We start from the raw sequence: 17,943 nt of genomic DNA, 5'->3' as shown, positions 1-17,943 counted from the left end.
GGGGCAGAAGGAGAGGACAGGAGTCAGGAGCCCTGGGTTTGTGATCTTCTGCAATGTTCAGTCCCTTTGTGACAGTTTTCTCATCTGGCAAACGGTAAGAAACTATTGGCTGTCTAACTGACTCATAAATTCTTATGCGGGAACATTAGGTAAAAAAGTATGACTATATCTTGTTAAACACTAAGAACTGCAAAGATTTGGGAGATGGTGATGAAGGGGAAAGAAAAAGGGATGTGTGTGGCAGTGTGCTGGCACTGCACATATTCGGTCATATCTAAGCCTGCTCTTAGGTCAGTATTAACAAGTGTGTTTGCCTTTTACGGAGAAAGAAGCTGAGGCCCTGAGAGGTTAAGAGACATGCCTTAACCTCTTAAGGGGGTCACATAGCATGTTCCCCACATCTGCCGGGGACGAGTGCAGGATTTCAGACACCCAAGAGTTGGAGAGGGCTTAGGGAAGAGCAGACCTTGGAGACACGAAGCAGGAATGATCCTCCTGCCTAGAGGAGCTGGTTCCTGACCGTTGGGGGAATGCCTACCCACATGTCAGGGTGGCTGTCAGGGCCCCAGCCTGGGGCCTACCAGAGAGGTGGTAGGCGGTGGGAGGCCCCACGCAAGGGGTCCATGGAGACTTCCTGTGAAAGGATGAACACTGGCTCCCCACTCTTCCTAGGGCTGGGGGTCAGAGGTACTTACTGGCTGACTGCTTAAACCCCTTGGCAGAGTGGACGATGACATGGAGGAAACCATAGAGTCCTGGAGACTCATCGTCTGTAAGAGAAGAAAGCCCCTGGGGTAAGGGTTGGTGAGAGGGCGGGCTTCAGCCCCTTCTCACCCCAGCTCATAGGAAGGCCAAAAGGGTGGGAGACACAGTCTGAGTCTTGGTCTCACAGCACCACCTGGTGGCTGGAGTTTCCAGAGTCCACTGCTTCCTGGAAAGTGAGCTGGTACCCCTTCTCCCTCACTTGGCCTGGAAGGCCAGTCCACACCTTCCCTGCTGGGCCAGGCGTTTCTTAGAATTTTTTTAAAAGATTTTAAATTATTAATTAAAATGAGAGAGAGGGGGGGGGAGGGAGGGAGAGAGAGGCAGAGACACAGGCAGAGGGAGAAGGAGGCTCCACGCAGGGAGCCTGACGTGGGACTCGATCCAGGGTCTCCAGGATCAGACCCTGGGCTGAAGGCGGCACTAAACCGCTGAGCCACTGGGGCTGCCTTGGGCCAGGGGTTTCACACAATTTCATACCCCATACCAGGGCTACTTTTCCTCCCACCCTGGAATCCTGCCTATCCCCTGGCTGTCCTCCTCAGTGCAGCCTTTCAAGTAAAAATTAACCAATATAAGTCTGGCTTCTCTTGGGACAGGGGCAGATAATCCCCACATAGGGAGGAGAGCCTGCCTTCAAAACCCCTTCCCAGCACCCATGAGCAACCAGGTTCCACCCATTCTGGACCCATCCTAATGACAGCTCTCCCCTGCTCAATAACATCCTATAGTCTCCTCGGCTTGAACATACTCCCTGGCTTGGCATTCCAAGACCTGGTCCCTGGAAACTTCTGGCCTTATTTCTCATATGCTAATCCACCTACCCTTTCTCCCCTCCACCACCCCACATCCCATGCTTCAGTCGTTTGCTTGCATTGTCTGACTACCTCACAAACATATTAGCAACATGATTCCAGTGCATGAAGGTGTCAGGTTCTTCTCTCAAGCCAGAGAGGGCCAAGGAGGAGTTGGGACCATCTGGAAACCCAGCAGAGAACAACCCCTATTCAAGCTCTCTGTGTACCTGGCCAGTGAGTTGTTACACCCCTGTGTCTGGCTAGGTCCTTGTAGGAGGCTCCAGGAATGCCCCGGGGGCTTAGACCTGCTGATGAGGCAACCTTAGGTTCCAAATCTTACCGTCTTTATTGCTGGTGACAGGAATGTTGTGTACAGTCCTAAGTTTGAAACAGGATCCCGTGAGCACCTGGAGCTCCACGGAGCTTAGGACAAAGGCCTGGAGATCTGTAGGAGAAGCCAAGCAAGGAAGATGTCATCACAGGTCCACTAGGACCTGCTGTTCTGCTCTGGGGGCTACCGCAGGAAAGAAGCTTAGGTCTAGGGGCAGAGTTGGTCACTGGAAGGGAAGGAAAGACTTGTAGGGACATGGGGACAGTGATAGGTTCTGTTAGAGGGCAAAGAATGGGAGAGTCTAACTGAAAAGGCTCGAGACTGTGTGTGAGTGACAGTGGGAGCAAGAAAAAGAGACAAGCCTGGGCTCCAGGCCCAGTCCTGTCACTAATTCATTTCAAGCCCTTAAGCAAATCACCTCATTCTTTGGCCTTAGGTGAACAGTAACATCAATTAAGTGCCACCTGCCCTGATACCTCATGGGGTGACTGTGAGGGCCACAGAGGAGACTATGGATGTGAACATGTATGGAAACGCAAGAGGCCACTCTTGTCACAGATAAGCGCGAAGTGGGGTGGGACTTTACCCTTCTTCTGTAGCTTCTGAATGGCTTCTCTCCACTCCGACCTCTCATAGTCCGAGGATAGTAGGAACAAGTAGCTCTGAAGAGAGATGAGAATTCAGCGGGGTGACCACATGGCCAAGCACATTCCCGGCTCCTTCTCACCCAGGCACCTGAGGCTTGGCCAAGGGGGCAGCTGGGAGGAGAGCCCCCTGTCTGGAAGCCCAGCGACAGGAGTGGCAGTGCCAGCGATGGCCAGCAGGGGGCACTGGCTCCTCACCAGCCCAGGGAGGGAGTCCAGGGGCAGGAGCTGTGGCAACATCCTTGGGAATTGGGCCCGAGTCCCTGATTCCCACAGGTCATGGATAGGAGCCCTAGAGAACAGGCAGCCCTGGACTGAGGAAGGGGGCCACCTTGGTCCCATCACCACCCCTCCCTGACCTTTCCATTCCGATTGTGGATCCGAAATGGGATCGTGGGGGAGTTGAGCAGCAGCAAGAACTCATTCTCGAACATCTTCTTTTTCAGGCGCTCAATGGCCCGGCTCTGTCCTTTGTTGGCTTTCTGTGGGGGCCAGAGGGCACAGATGGTTTCCCTCACACACTTCACTCCTCACTTGGCAGCTCTATGCACAGCACTTCCTTGGGCACTAATCGTGTCTTTTCCTTTGTTTATATTTTATGATGCTTTGTTATCTTGGGGGTGCCTAGTTGGCCAAGGAGAAAACTACCCCTCCTAGGGCAAGCTGATCCCTAAGATAGTAAAGGACCTCTCTGTGCACACACCTCCATGGATAAACCATTCAGGCCTGGGTTCATGCCCCCAAACACCTCCTCTACCTACCCCCAATTCACTGACCCAATATTCCTCTGTCCTAAATAACCCAGGGCCAGGTAGCAGGCAGCTAGGGACCACCCCAGAGCCCAGACCCTACTGAGTTTTCAAACCCCTAGTCCTAAGCAGTTGCCTCTGCCTGCTTTCCTTTCCTATGGCAGACACAATACAGGCTCTGGGCTGGGTTCTCCCCCTGTGTCTTTGGCATCCTGCCCCAAACTGGTGCTTCCCCTGTGGCCCTGCGTGGGATGATGCGCCCCTTCCTCTTGGTAACTGTGAGAAATAAGAATCTTCCTGCAGTGCCACTAGCCTAACCACGTCATCACTCAGTCACCTCAATAAATCACTGGTGACTGGTACCATCAAAATACCCTGCTTAGGGATCCCTGGGTGGCGCAGTGGTTCGGCGCCTGCCTTTGGCCCAGGGCGCGATCCTGGAGACCCGGAATCGAATCCCGCATTGGGCTCCCGGTGCATGGAGCCTGCTTCTCCCTCTGCCTGTGTCTCTGCCTCTCTCTCTCTCTCTCTCTCTGTGACTATCATAAATAAATAATAATAAAAAAAAATTAAAAAAAAAATACCCTGCTTAAAAACCTCAGATGCCGTTCAGCAAAACCCTAACTGCTGGCCTGGCACATGGGGCCTCTGTGCCCAGCAAATACCCTACCATGCCCCACCCTGTACGTTTCACCTCAGCCGCACAGTATTATTCCTTGTTCATTTTTTTTTTAAAGATTTTTATTTCTTTGACACAGAGAAAGAGAGAGAGAGCAAGCACAAGCAGGCGGAGTGGGAGAACCAGGCTCCAGCAGGGAGCCTGATGCGGGGCTCAATCCCAGAACCCTGGGATCATGACCTGAGCTAAAGGCAGACACTTAATTGAATGAGCCAAACAGGTGCCCCTATTTCTTGTTCTTTAATAAGCCCTTATGTCTCAGCCCAATTCTTCAACTTTACATTTTATGAAGGATTCCTTCCCTTTTTGTAACTGTTATGAGGCTTCAAGTTTCTGTTCCAGCATCAACTTCAAGTTCCTCAGTTAGAATTCATCTCTACGGACTTGCTTTACCCACTAGACTGGCAACAATGGTAACAACTGCTCACAGCCAGTGTTATGACAGCGTAGGAGGGGACAGTGACTCTCACACTGCTGATGGGGTACACAATGGACTGCAATCTTCCCAGAGGTAAACCTGGCAATTAGAGCAAGCCCTCTGCCCCAGCCATCCCCTTGTAAGGAAGCTACCAGAGAGGAATAGGAATACAGTCAGGTTTACTGTAGTCTTGCCTGTTAAAAGAACCAGAAACAATCTAAGTATCTCATACATCATTGCACAGTTAAGCAACAGAATAGGATGCAGCTGTTAGAACCTGACAGATCCAGAGAGCTCTATAATGCACAAAAATAAAGTGAAAAGCTCAAGTTGCAAAATGGCACATATAGTCTAGTCTCATTAAAAACAAAAAACAAAAACCATACACACCAGCATAAGCACAGAAGAGTCGAGAAGAATACATATCAAACTGTTAACAACGGGGGGGGGGGGGGGGTGATAATCTGTTACACTCTGTGTGCTTCAGTATTGTATTTCTTGCTTTAACAAGCCAGTATTATGTGGTGATGAGAACAAAAATAAGTTTTCAAAAAGTATTATTAAAAGAATAAATCACTGCTTCTCCTGTGACTCAGAGAACAACAATGTGCCTCCCCAGGGACTCTCCTCACATCGTGTCACATGCTGAGGTCAGTAACGGGCAAGACAAGGAGCTCCGTGAGGTGTCTGGCACACCCCTGCAGCGAGCAGCCAGTGGAGTTCAGGAAGTGTTGATTCGACTGAGCAGAAGGCCATGTCTGCACACCTGGGGCAGGAGGGAGGAGACAAAGTCCACCAGCGACCAGGACCGGGAGAAACAGGCATGCAGGATGCCCTGGGTGGGGCTGGTAGGCAGTGCTGGCTGGGGAAACAGGCTCCACTGAGGCAGGGAGGGGCTTGGCCAGTCAGGAGGAGGATACCTGTGCCCCTCTGAGCAGATGTGCCCCCAGTGAGACCCTCAGTCCTAGGTCATCCCTTTGCCCTAGACCCCCCTGGGGTCATCACTGTGGTCTTCCTCTCCTTCAAAGAGGGATGTCAAAGCTGAAAGGAATCTTTTTTTTTTTTTTTTTGCTGAAAGGATTCTTAGAAGCCACCTGGTCAGGGGACGCCTGGGTGGCTCAGAGGTTGAGCATCTGTCTTTGGCTCAGGCGTGATCCTGGAGTCCCAGGATCGAGTCCCACATTGGGATCCCTGCAGGGAGCCTGCTTCTCTCTTTGCCTATGTCTCTGCCTCTCTCTCTCTGTGTCTCTCATGAATAAATAAAATCTTAAAAAAAAAAAAAAAGCCACCTGGTCATGGATTCCTCAACAACAATTTATGAAGCACCTACTACGTGCTAAGTCCTAGGGACATAGAGCTGAAGAAAGCGCCTTCACTAGAGTTCAAATTCAAGGGGGTGGGGAGAGAAAGTGGCCTATGAAACTGCAATTTGGGACCTATAAAGCAAATGGAAGAGGCAGACTGCAGGGTGTACTGGAAAGCAGAGTGTCCAACCCAGACTATGGTGGGTGCACAGCAAGGAAGGCTCCCTGAAAGGTGAGGCCTAAGCTGAGCCAACGGGTAGAAAAAGGAAGGCCAGGCCTCTCCCTGCCCTTTGTGACACGTGTGGGGAAGCTGCCTCCCAGGGGTGCTTTACTCTAGCCACTGTTTTCAAACATATGAATTGGAGGCTATCCATTTTCCTCTAAAGAGTGCTTTGGTCACACCCACACTCCAATAGGAGTGCTCTCATTTTCATGCAGTTCTAAACAGTCTGCAGTTTCCATTTTGATTTCCTCTCTACCTCGAAAGTCTTAATTTTCTAGGCATATACTTAGCTGTATTCTAGTTGTTGATTTCTAATCTCGCTGTACTGTAGTCCAGAAATATGCTATCAAACTTTTTTTAGGGGCCCCTGGCTGGCTCAGTCAGTAGAGCATGTGACTCCCGATCTCAGGGTCATGAATTCAAGCCCCATGTTAGGTGTAGAACCTACTTTTTAAAAAAATCAACAAAGTGCTTTTGAAATTTCAGATTTCCTTTGCAAGTTTAATACACGATTGCTGTGTGTAAATGCTGCATATGTGCTGGAGAAGAATTTCAGTTCTAGGCTAGGGTGCAAGCATCTGTGCATTTTTACATCAGGCAGGAGCATGTTGACTGTGTTATTGTATCTCTCCCTACTATTTGCCCACTTGATCTGTCCGTTTCTGAGCAGCCTCTCAAGCACCTTCTCTGGCATCCTCCCTGCTTTTCCTTAAGAAAGCCTTCTTCTCTTGCCTTCCTTTTCTATGGTGCTTGTCATACACTAGGAAACTTCCCACGACTAACCCCATTAAATCCTGAACAGTGACTTCTTGGTCCTCCTTTCATCTGCTCAGCACTTATGTGCTACCACCAGTCTTTTCCTGAGCATGTACCTGAGGTCTCCTACTCTTGCATCCTGTCTCCCTTATCAGGCTCTCAAACCTTCTGCCACCCTGGCACATCTGGCTCAAAGGGCCCCAAGGAGAAGGGCCTTCTTCCCCTTCTCTATCTCCGTTCAGATGCCAGGCTCTGCTCACCTCCTTCTGGATTTCACTCTTGAGGGCAGAGATCTTCATTTTCATGTCCTCCAGCTCATGGTCTGGAAAGGGATGCACCTGGGGGCTGGCCTCAGACTCTTCAGGGGATGGAAACACTAGGTCGGCCAGGGGGATGTACCATTTGCAGTCATATTGCTGGTGCTTCCTGCAAACAAGCCAGAGAGAGATGTGAGCGAGAGAGAACTTGGCTCTGCAAGCCTGAACTGCTAGAACAAAAAAAAAAAAAAAAAAAAACCAAGAGGGATTTGCTGAGAATTTGTCACAGGCAAGAATGATCTGTGTCCTTGAGGAGTCTGATCAGGAAACCCACATGCGGAGAAATGACAGTTGGGGTCTAAAGTCAAGCGGCAGTGAGGGCTCTGGAACTTGGCCTTGCCAATCTCCAGGCCCAGTAGGACTGATGTTTTTAAACATCCCAAACCTCTAACACTTTCCTATCCTCCATCCCACGCTCTCCCCTCCCCCTAGCTTATCTATACTTAGCTCATAGTCATTGTCCTTTCCGCTGGAGATGGAATACACACGTTATTTTTAATGCCAATTCTGATCAATGGAGGTCACGTGGGGTCCTGGGCGGAAGATTATAAGGCCACATCCAAGCCCAGTGGGAAATAGTGCTGTGGTTCATTAGTAATGTCTGTCATGGGCAAAAGACTAAAGGCATAGATGTGTTTGCTTATTATGACTGCCATCTGTGCTCTAGAATGATCTCATCTGTGATCTAGTTCCAGGGAGTCACCCCCTCTATTGAAGTGCACTCATACTACTAACCTCTCCTTCCTTCGCTTCCCCTAGGATTTAGGCTTGCACCTCTTGCTCTAGCCCTAGTGCTGAGGTGGGCATGAGGCTTGTCTCCCTGGACTGTGAGGTAGTGTACTTGGCACACAGGAGATGGCAAGGAAATGGAGGTGGGAGAATGTGGGAATGAGTTCTGCATAACCTCTTCTGCTCAGTGCACAGGGCGGACCTCGCTCACTGGGTGCAGAGATGGAGGTGGAAAGCAGCCTTCGGGTCCGATTAAGGTTCAAATTCCATCTTCTCTACCTCTAGTTATGCGACCTTGGGCAACTGATTTCACTTTTCTAAGACTTTCCTCTCATCTGTGAGAGTTTTTGGGAAGACTGGAAATAATAGAGTCGAAGCATTTGTCATGGCACCTGGCATGGCATAAGCACCCAATAATGACAGCAGATTTAATGAATATTCACTGAATTGCAGTTAGCAAAAATTTAGAGATGTCTAATAAAAGGAGAGTGCTTAAGTAAATTATGGCATATCCACTTGTAACATCACGCAGGAAAGTAAAGGGATGATTATGAAGAATAGGAAGAGACTGGGAAAATGCTTATGACATGAAATGGAAAAAGCAGAGACCAAAATTGGGTATTCACTCTGATTACAAGTACATGAAGAAACATAAGAATGTTTTAAAAAACTGGAAGGAAATATAGCAGCAGGAGACTGATGCTATGCTCGATGGGTGATGGGTTTTCCCCCTGTGATTTGGTTATATTATCTTTATAATTAAAAACATGATTTATTTTTAGAAAAGGGGCATGTAGTAAAATAAAATTAATTAAAATATTTTTTAAAAGGAAAAAATAAATGCAGATTGCCCCTGGTGCTGGGGGGTCCTTTGGGGGCAGAGTCTAGCTGCCTCCCACGCTGCCCCTGGACTCACCCTGCAGATGTCTTCTTGAGCTTGGCACACAGGAGAACATCTGTAAAGAGGAAGACGTGCCGCAGCTTCCGGGAGCTCTCCGACACTTCCACCAGGAAGCCATCCTTCACCAGCTGCCGCGTCTGAGGGAGATGGCACACCCACCCCCACCTGCTCAGGGGAAGTCAACCCAGGGCCCAGCCTGTACTGGGGACACCAGCCAGCTGGGAGGGGCCTCAGGGAGGGGGCTATGGTCCCTGGTGGTTAAGGTCACACAATGGGCTTTCTGGTTGTAATCTTGGGCACATTCCCTGACCTGAGTCTCAATCTTAACATCTGTAAAATGGGGATAATGACGGCAGCCCTGTTACATAGGATTCATCAAGATGGTATATGTGAAAGAGCCCAATGCCTGGCACATAATATGTGATCAATAAACGGTAGCTTTATATTTTCCTGCAGCTGTCAATGGCTCTCACCTGGATAGACCCTAGTCCAGAATGACTTGGTTCCTCCACACTGGGGCATAATAAGCAGAGTCTAGCTCCCTCACACCCTGCCCCCTGGCCCTGGGAACCTCTTCAACGCTGCCTAGGAAGTTGATCTTGTTTCAATTCAACAGTGACCCACAGACCCTCTCAGTCTGTTTAGGCTACCTGTGAGTTAAGATTTTACAACTTCCCTCAGGTGGATGGGAGACACTGGCTACCTTTGATGGGGCTGTAGCAGCTCCTGGGGGAACCTGCAGCCATCTTTAACCTGGGTTCTGGATGGTTAAGAGCATTGTGCTCCATGTAGAACTTCCAGGATTCCTGCCCTGACACCCTCACAGCCAGCAGGCTTCTCAGGGGTTGTCACAATCTGCCGTAGCCTATCCCATGTTTGTTATATACTGTGTGACCTACATATGCTGCAATATGTAAGTGAGCATGGTGAAAGTATGTACTTAAAATGATCTGAAACTGATAGTGCTCTAAACCCTCTGGAGATCTTTCAGATATCCTCGAGTCAAACCAACCAGTGACATTCCAGGGTTTGTAAACCGGGGCTAAGGGTTGTACACAGAGACAGCTCTCTGTGCCTCATTAGTCATGCTCCAGACCCCTTCATTACTTCCCTCCCTAGGAGACACTGGAGGCTCACAAATGTAACAAAGGAGCATAAACCCAGCCAGTCTTCACTCCTAAATGCCACTTAATTATCTCTCCTGGACAGGAAGTACTGAATAAGGGCCAGGTTGCTGACCCATATGGGTAACTGTCCCTCCAATTCTTCACACTGCTTCTCCTCTCTGGTGTATCCCCGCCCTTCCACGAAGAAGGGCCCCCAAGGAACTGGAGCTGCTATACCACATCTGTCCTTGGGACATTCCAGCAACCTGACAGCCTTGGCCACCTCCTGTTCCAGCTTTTCATTACTTTTGTAGTAATTTTGGTATACTCTAGTCAGGACTGAATGTATTAGATGAAATGTAAGGATCTTGTTCAATCTGAAACCCTCATCACTCCCTCCCCCCCCTTTTTTTTACTTAAACATTTTTATGATAATTTAGGTGGAAGTTGTTTGTCAGTTAATATTGGTTCCAGTCCTTCAAACTGTTCATATCTGCTTTATAACATTAACTGTACTAACCCTTCAGGTTGGGTTGGGGGGGTGGTGACAGTTCAGTTATGTCCTCAAGATAAAGTCTTGCTTTATGGCTTGCTCCCTACCTCCTGCCCACCTGTTCATGCAGGCTGTTAACACGGAGCTCAGAGTTCCTGCTCTCAGATTCCCTGGGCTCCTTCAGGCTGAGCCATTACCCTCCAGGAGACCCTGGGGGCATCATACTGCCTACAGTGGGTGTTTACATTCAATAATGTGATAGCCAGAGCCCCTGGTTTCCCTGGTCTAGGGGACAGCACATCAGGCTTGAAGACAGATAACCCCTGCTGAATGATCTGGTTCCAACACTTATGGCCTTGTGTCAGATCTGCAGAGACTCTCTAGTGGATTATTATGAAGATAAATGAGACCTGAAGACCTTTTCTTGGCTGGGCATGGGAGATGAAGATTGGAGAGGCACAGAGGATAGGGCAGTGGTGCCCATCTAAGCAGGACAGCAGGGATGGGTGATGTGGTCTGCTGTGCCTTTCTCAGCCTGGGTGAAAAGCCAGGCTGGGTCCTGAGCTCACCTCTCCCTTGGGAGTTGTGACCGCAGTTCGGCGGGGGTCGATGTCCTCGTTGATGCTGGACAGGAAGTTCTGGGAGATGCGGAGGGCATCTTGCAGCAGTGGGTAGTCTGGGTGGTCCACTGGTGTGTGTTTCAGCAGGTCCTGGGAAGGGGTGGGGTGGTGAGTCGGGGGCAGTAGTTCTGGGGCTCAACGAGAAGACAGTAGGGACTCAATCTTCACCAAAGGAATTCCAAGGTGGGGGATTAAGGGACCCAAGTTCCAATCTGGTCATGCCTGTAAAATCTGAGCTAAAAATGAGGGTCAGAGAAGCAGGGGTGGGGGCAGGGGTGCCCCTTTATTACTACTGCAGTCATTAACTCTTCCCTTGGGCAGAGCAAGACAGGTGGAGTCTCATCTCCCCAAACAGCTGGGAGAAACACCCCTCTACCCATCCCACAGCTGCTCCCAGGACCCTGGAGACCATTGGGCAAGGGGTGGGGAGGCAGGAAGTGCCTGCCTCTATGACACATTTGGCCAAATGTCAAGCTTAGTAGCCAAGCTATACTTGGGCCCTGGCCCCAGTGGTGTGGTCACCACAGGCCAGGTGGGTAGTCAGGGCCTCGCTGTCCAGCTCCCCACATGGGCTGCTCTCAGTGACTCCAGTGCCCACCACCCAAGGCTCATCTCCCACGAAACTTCTAACCCCTCTCTAGCCATTCAGGGGGCTGACACTTACATGTAGGACCAGGGTGCTCCTGGTGACACGGTCAATGGGCTTGTAGAGCAGAGCTGTGGGCAAAGGTGGGGAGAAGGGCACAGGACAGATGAAATATGGGGAGCAGCTTGACACCTTAGAGATGAGCCTTATCCCTCCACCTGCCTCATGGACACCCACGGGGAGGAAGTCACAGCTCCATTCTTTCCCATGGTGGGCCAGACAGTGCCAACAGTCAGACATTTTAGCCCTGGAAACCCAGGTCCGCTCCCACCTGCCTCATGATGTCTCCTATCAGATGTGACCTCTTGAAGGGCCATCTCTCAGGATATCCTTGTCTGACCAGGCTCAGAATGGATGAAGATGTTCCTCTGTACCCCTAAGCCTGCATCATACGGCTATCCCTAGCCTTGCCCCACAGAGCTCTAGTGCATATCGGACATACCCAGCACCTCAGAACACAGGGAGGAGACAAGATGTTTTTCCAGGGAAGGCAGCTCCCCCACGCCAACCATTCTGATACTCCTCTGGTCCAAGGCCTGGCATCACCAACCAGCTGGACATGGCAGGCTTTGCTTTGACCCACACGGCTGGTCTCATCTCCAGGAGAAGATTAGCCTCTGTGTCATCAAACTCCCCAACAAAGGCCTAAGACAGGCTGAGGGCCAGGGAGGCAGGCCAGCCCTTCGCACAAAGGCTCTGCTCTCAAGCAAGTGGCAGCTGAGACAGCAAAGATTTCCTGAAGGAATTCAGGTGGGGCCTCTGGGGGTGCTGAAGGGGCTGGGGAAAAGAGTTCAGACTCAGCATGGGGCATTCCCCACAGCCCTTGGCCAACCAGGACACCAAATGAGGATTGCTGGGATTCAGTAGGGACAGGTGGAGGCAGCAGCTGGCTGACCACACTTTCCAGCAGAGCTTCCTGCAAGCAGCTGTGGCTTGCCCCTCCCCACATAGGTGGTTCAGCCTGAGTCCTAAACCTGGATGTCACTGTCCATGGGGTCATGACCTCTGCTCTCCTGCCACAAGGGCAGGAAGGGGTGGGATGCTGGTTATGACAGTGCCAGAGCCACCATTCATGCCCTAGCCAGTCTCCAAACCAAAGGGTTCCCTGGAACCCTGGACAGAAATACCCCACGCATCACTAGGCAGACGCTATAGGGAGCTATCTGCTGGCTGTGAAGAAGATACAGTCTCAGTGGTATGCCATGAGCCTTATCTGCAGTTTTGGCTTGGCTGCCCCTGAAAGAAACAGCTGCCTGTCCCCCTCTCCCCACCTCATCAACTAAATCCCAGGCTCTGCTAGTTGGAACCTGGGTATCAGCATTTTTTAAAAAGCTCCTTTGCAGATTTTGGTATGTAGCCATGGTTGAAAACCACTCTTTATGCAAACACACTTCCTGTGACTTATCTGTAGCCCCCTCTTAACTTAGCAGTTTCTAGAGACCCTCCTCATGGTCTAGGGGAGCTAAGACCAGCAGGACCAGCCTTAGGGTATCCTGGGTTGGTGGAACCCAGTTCCCAGCCCAGGTGGGGGGACTCCATACTGACACTAGAGTACCCACCTGTGGCTCAGATCATCTTCAGGGTGAAATAACACCCGAGAACCCCAAAGACCCAAAAGAAAGTGCAAGTTCAGCAGATAGCTGCCAGGGTGGGCCCTGGAGTTCCAGCCCGGGGATAGCTGATACTGCCATGTCAGCTCTGTCCCTCTCTCAGGTCCCAGGAGGAAGAGGTTTCTGACTAAGCTCAGAGATCTAAACAAAGGTGGCTTGGGTTTCAGAGGGGTTATTAATATGCCTGCGGTTGCCTCGAATCTACCTGATTGGGGATATGCAATGACTGCCCAGGTTGGGGGAGAAGATCTAGGAGGAAAGGTGGGAGGAGCGCCCTGGGGCCACAGTCAGATATGGAGGGAAGAAGGGGAGGAAGAACAACCCCAATGTTCTGTTTGTGCTCCCCAGGGCCCCTGTGCACTGGCTTCCCCTGGCAATGCAGGGGACCCCACCCTTCCCCCCATCATCTGTTCCATGGCTCTCCCAGGCCCAGCTGCTTCCCCTACCCTCCCTTCTCCTCACCATGCCATTCCTGTTCTTGAGATAGACACCACTTACCAAGTTACAATGCCTGTCTCCCCACCTCCTCCAGGGAGCCTTCCCTGACTCAAAAGTGAGCACTTTTGCAGACCACACCCACAGTGCCTAAAAGACTGCTGATGTGAGCAAACTGGCCTCTCTGTAGTTTGCTGGGTACTTACTGTGTCTAGTGGCACTATCTTATATGCACTATTTCCTTTGATTAAAAAGAGAAGCCATTATCACTAGCCCCATTTACAGGTGAGGAAATCTCTCTAAGGCACAGAGAAGTTATGTGACTTGCTCACAATGACAAGGTGCCAATGGTAGCTGGGTTTTGAACGCAGGTCTACCCATGCTCCTAACTTTGAGCTCTTTGGTACAGGAGGGTAGCATCTGTAAAAGCTCAGTGACCCTTGGGAGGATTCTTGGAAAGATTCACCAGGAAGGAGTGGGTAAGCTTGTCTCTTTTGTTACCAAAAGGTGAGTCCCCTCCTGGGGGGCGGGGGCTGGATCACACATGACTTCCTTTTGAATCTACCCCCCTCCCCAGCATCTGGCACAGAGATCTGCAGGGTGGATGCTCAGCAAATAACCATTAAGCCAGAGTGAGCCCCAAGTGTAGAATCTCCCCCGGGGCGCCCCAGAAGCAGCCTCCCTTGGAAGGGCTGAGAAGATCCTAAATAGTGTGGTTGGGAAGGGCTCGTTCTCTCCTCCCTCCCCACTTTGAAGCTGACTTCAAAGACAGCATCTCAGGAACCAAAGAAACACTGAACTCCAGGTCCAGGTCTGTATCACTAAGACTAAACTCCCTTTTGGGGAGGGAAGAGGAAGCCAAGGACCAATCCCATTTCTTTTTTAAGGTGGCAGAGTTGAGACCTGACCTACTCCTAGGCCAGCATTTCTCTTCTGATCTTCAAACAGGCCAATTTCAAGTCCATCTCTCCTCCTGACCCCAGCCTGTCAGAATCTGAGCCAGCAGGTGGGGCACAGGGCTGCTTCTGGCCAGTGACTAGAGATCCCATAGCTGTCCTGCTGCAGCAGCTGGAGAGGGGCGGCCCAGGGGTTCCTCCAACCAGAGCGATCCTCGGCCCAGGACAGCCTGAGAAGGTGAGTGGACAATAGCCCCCCTGAGCACAGTGGCCTCTGAGAAAGAGCCTAAGAAACCTCATCATTTCTCCTCCAGCAAACTGCCACCCCCCTCTGTTCAGCCTTCGCCAAGGAGCTCCAGGTTACCACGGAGATGTGAAGGCAAAGTGACTGAGAGGGTGCAGACAAAACGCCTGGTAAGAGGGAAGAAGGTCCTAAAACCAGCCACCTGCCACTCCAACACACTGTGGGGCCCAGGGCAGCTTGCCTAGAGGCAACACTTGACCCCCACCCCTGCCAAAGGCAGCCTGGATCATCCCTAAAGCACTTCTTGCCTCAGCAGGTAGGGTCCACTTCTAGACACCTCCTTGCCTAGGCCTGCTTCGGCCGGGGCTGAGCAAGCGCCGGCTGACGGCACATGCCTGTCCCAGGACCCCCTTGCTGAAGAAGCTGCCCAGAGACTGCTCTGGGTCCCTTCCACTGACCGGTGAGTACATGACCTTCACAGAGCAGCGGTCTGCCACGCCCCCCTCTCCCACCAGCATGCACGAAGCACCAGAACCTTAGCTTGAGGGTCTCCATTAGCTAGAAACACCCTCTGGGAACCCAGTTCTCTCCTGCTCTCCCAACCGTGGCCCTGTTCTCCCATCACCACAGTTCTGAGGAGAGAATGTTGTGAAGGCAGCATGTGCACTCGGAGCACACAATACCCTAGCGGCTCAACCTCTTCTTTTCTCTCCCCGAAACAAAGAAACTCCCAACTTGTCCCTGTAGCAGGAGCTGGAGCCCCCCTGGGCAGAGGCACTGCTGCCCAGACCAGATGCCACTGTTTGGCGGCCCCTGCTGACCCCCCCTCCAGCCCCAGGGCTGCCACACCTGCAGGCACAGCGCTGTCACTTTCTCTCCTTAACAGCATCTCCAGGAAGTTGCCTACTCCCTCCTAAGCCACGCCACAATTCCCCCATTCCCCATTCCCCAATCCCCCCCACCCCCATTTCCAAGCCACCCTGCCCAGGATGGCTCCAGACTTCAACTCCAGGCTGGATGCTGGCCAGAACAGGGGTAAACACCGATCCAGCCGCTTGTACCCCCCTTCACTGCTGCCCCCCCCAACCTCACCAGCCACAAATAAGCCCACTCCAGCCAGCCCCAGAGGTGGGAAGCTACACCACCTTCCGTGAGAGGGGGGCCTGGGTTACCATAGGTGCAGTTACAGCAGAAGCGAATGATGAGAAGAATTTCCATGGCAGCCTCCGTCCCAGCGGCAGGAGCTTGCGGCCATCGCTCGGAGGCTCCCATCAGCAGCCTGGCCACTCAGCCACCTTGTCGGCTGCTGCTGCACAGCCTGAATCAAGCAGCCGCTTCAGAGTGCTCCTCTCGCAAGGGGGAGGGGCGCAGAGGGGAGGTGCGTGGAGAGACGGGAGGGGGGAGGAGGAGGGGAGGAGGGGAGAGAGCTGCCTGCTGGCATCCTAAGGAGGAGCACGTTTGTAGCTGGCTGGCTGCCGAGGGACAGAGGCTGGATTCCTCGCGTCTGTGCAACACACACACACACACACACACACACACACACACACACACACACTTACACTCACGTGCACATGCTCCCACGAGCAGAGCACTATAGTCCACAGAAACCAGACAAAGGAAGGTGACTGTTACCCAACCCGGTCCCCAGAGTACCTTCCATAGTGACTGATGTGTGGCTGTCCTTGGAGTCCTTGGGACCTTTCACTTTGAGTTCCTGCCAAACAGAGGGGAGGAATCACTATATGGCCTGCCCTCTGAGCCTCCCCATCCCCCTGATGTGGACAGAGCAGCAAGAAGTGCTCTGAAACCCAGAGTGCAGATAGGAGGACAAATTCCAAAGCACAGGTCTCTCCCTGACTTATGAGCTCGACTTCCTGTGCCACACTCATGATCTCCAGGAGCCTGTGGAGTACTGAAGCTGGGTGCAGGCAAGAAAGAGGGGTTCTGGGTGCCAGAGAGGTCTTTAACATTGGTGGTCTTCAGACATACCCCCTAAAGCCCCTCCCTGGTGACTCTGAGGGCCTTCCAGAGAGGGGCCAAGAGCTGGATCCCCCAGCAGCAGCCACTATTTACGGGTCTGTCCACATCAGCCTGGGGTACCTGGGATTTGAGAGGACAAACAGCAGATGTACCTGCACCTTAGGGCATGAGCAGCCCTGGGGATAAGGGGCAACCGGTTGTGCCCATGTGCACAGGGGCAAGCTGGGAGGCAGTGCACCCAGGGCAGACTGAGCACAGGGCAGTCTCACCTATATCTTACCACACCGAGAGGGTTTCACTCAGCCCCCAACCCTACCTGCCACTCCCCACACCATGGGTGCTAGCATCAGGGAGGAAATTGCAAGCAATGAAGAGGCAATACCCCTCCTTGAACCCTAAGCAAAGTGACCTGGTATGAGTGCTGGAAAGAAACTAGGGATGGCTGATCTGATCCTCTTCTCTCTGCCTTTAGAGAGAGGTTCCAGCTCTAGCCCTTGGCCACAGACCACGATGGCCTGCAACTGGAGCTGTCATGCAATCCTCACTTGCAGGCACCTCCAAGTGGGATGTCAGCAGGGAGGCCAGGGTGAGGTGAGGCCAAGGTCAGGAACCCAGGTGATGTTGCCTGCTCTGCCTGGAAGGGAGGTGAGGAAGGCCCAGGCAGTGGGAGCTCCACATTTCCTATTCCTGCCTCAAGCTCTTTCTCAACATAAAAAAACCCCTAGGGACGGAACATGGGTGTGGGGTGGGGAGAAGGGGGTTACTCAGCTCCTCAGGTCTGTGTCTCTGGCTGGTGACTGGATTCCCTGCTTCAGGAAATTTGTCTCCATGCCCATCACCCACCCCAGTGTAGCCTAGAGGTAGGAAACTGCTCCACTGCAGAGAAGGGCCCTAATTGCAGTAATTAAGTGGACGTGCCAGTAGGAAGGGCCAGCATGAGCACATGAGTCAGGGTGAGAAGCCACCTGGCAGCAGGCCAAGGGGATGGCAGGCTTCCAGAAGGACTTGGGGAATGCAGGGGTTCCTGCTGACCCAAGAAGGGGCAGTCGGCCTAGGCTAAGAGGAGGCTCACCACTCTCTGCTCCCCTGAGCAGCTAATCAGGCATATCCAGTTTGTTCCCAGGAAGGGCTGGGAGCAAGGAAGGGAAGCACCATTTCTCTAGCCTTGTGACTCCACAGACAGGGACTTCCCTACCCAACTCTGTCCTCCTAGGCAGAGGGTGACTCACTTGCTGGCTGGGTCCGGGAGAAGAAACTAAGCTTAGCTCCCCGTTTCCATCTCTGATAGATGTGTTTAACTGTG

At 52.0% G+C, this 17,943-nt stretch overlaps 1 protein-coding gene across 5 annotated transcripts in view; it reads right to left on the bottom strand.

Annotated features, from left to right (window-relative positions):
• The window catches only part of ABR (ABR activator of RhoGEF and GTPase), a 186,820-nt gene that overhangs the window by 39,802 nt on the left and 129,075 nt on the right, over nt 1-17,943 (bottom strand). For all 5 annotated transcript variants that reach the window (XM_072740983.1, XM_072740991.1, XM_026016288.2 and 2 more), the window contains 9 exons: nt 16,314-16,374; nt 11,494-11,546; nt 10,779-10,919; nt 8,626-8,747; nt 6,924-7,089; nt 2,894-3,016; nt 2,477-2,552; nt 1,900-2,004; nt 696-770 (listed from right to left, as the gene is read on the bottom strand). In XM_072740983.1, coding sequence (XP_072597084.1) covers nt 696-770; nt 1,900-2,004; nt 2,477-2,552; nt 2,894-3,016; nt 6,924-7,089; nt 8,626-8,747; nt 10,779-10,919; nt 11,494-11,546; nt 16,314-16,374 — 922 coding nt within the window. The remainder of the gene's footprint in view (nt 1-695; nt 771-1,899; nt 2,005-2,476; nt 2,553-2,893; nt 3,017-6,923; nt 7,090-8,625; nt 8,748-10,778; nt 10,920-11,493; nt 11,547-16,313; nt 16,375-17,943) is intronic.

The sequence above is a fragment of the Vulpes vulpes genome, chromosome 2 (genome assembly GCF_048418805.1).
Source record: "Vulpes vulpes isolate BD-2025 chromosome 2, VulVul3, whole genome shotgun sequence".
Taxonomy (NCBI): Eukaryota; Metazoa; Chordata; class Mammalia; order Carnivora; family Canidae; genus Vulpes; species Vulpes vulpes.
This window is presented reverse-complemented; position numbering and strand designations above follow the sequence as displayed.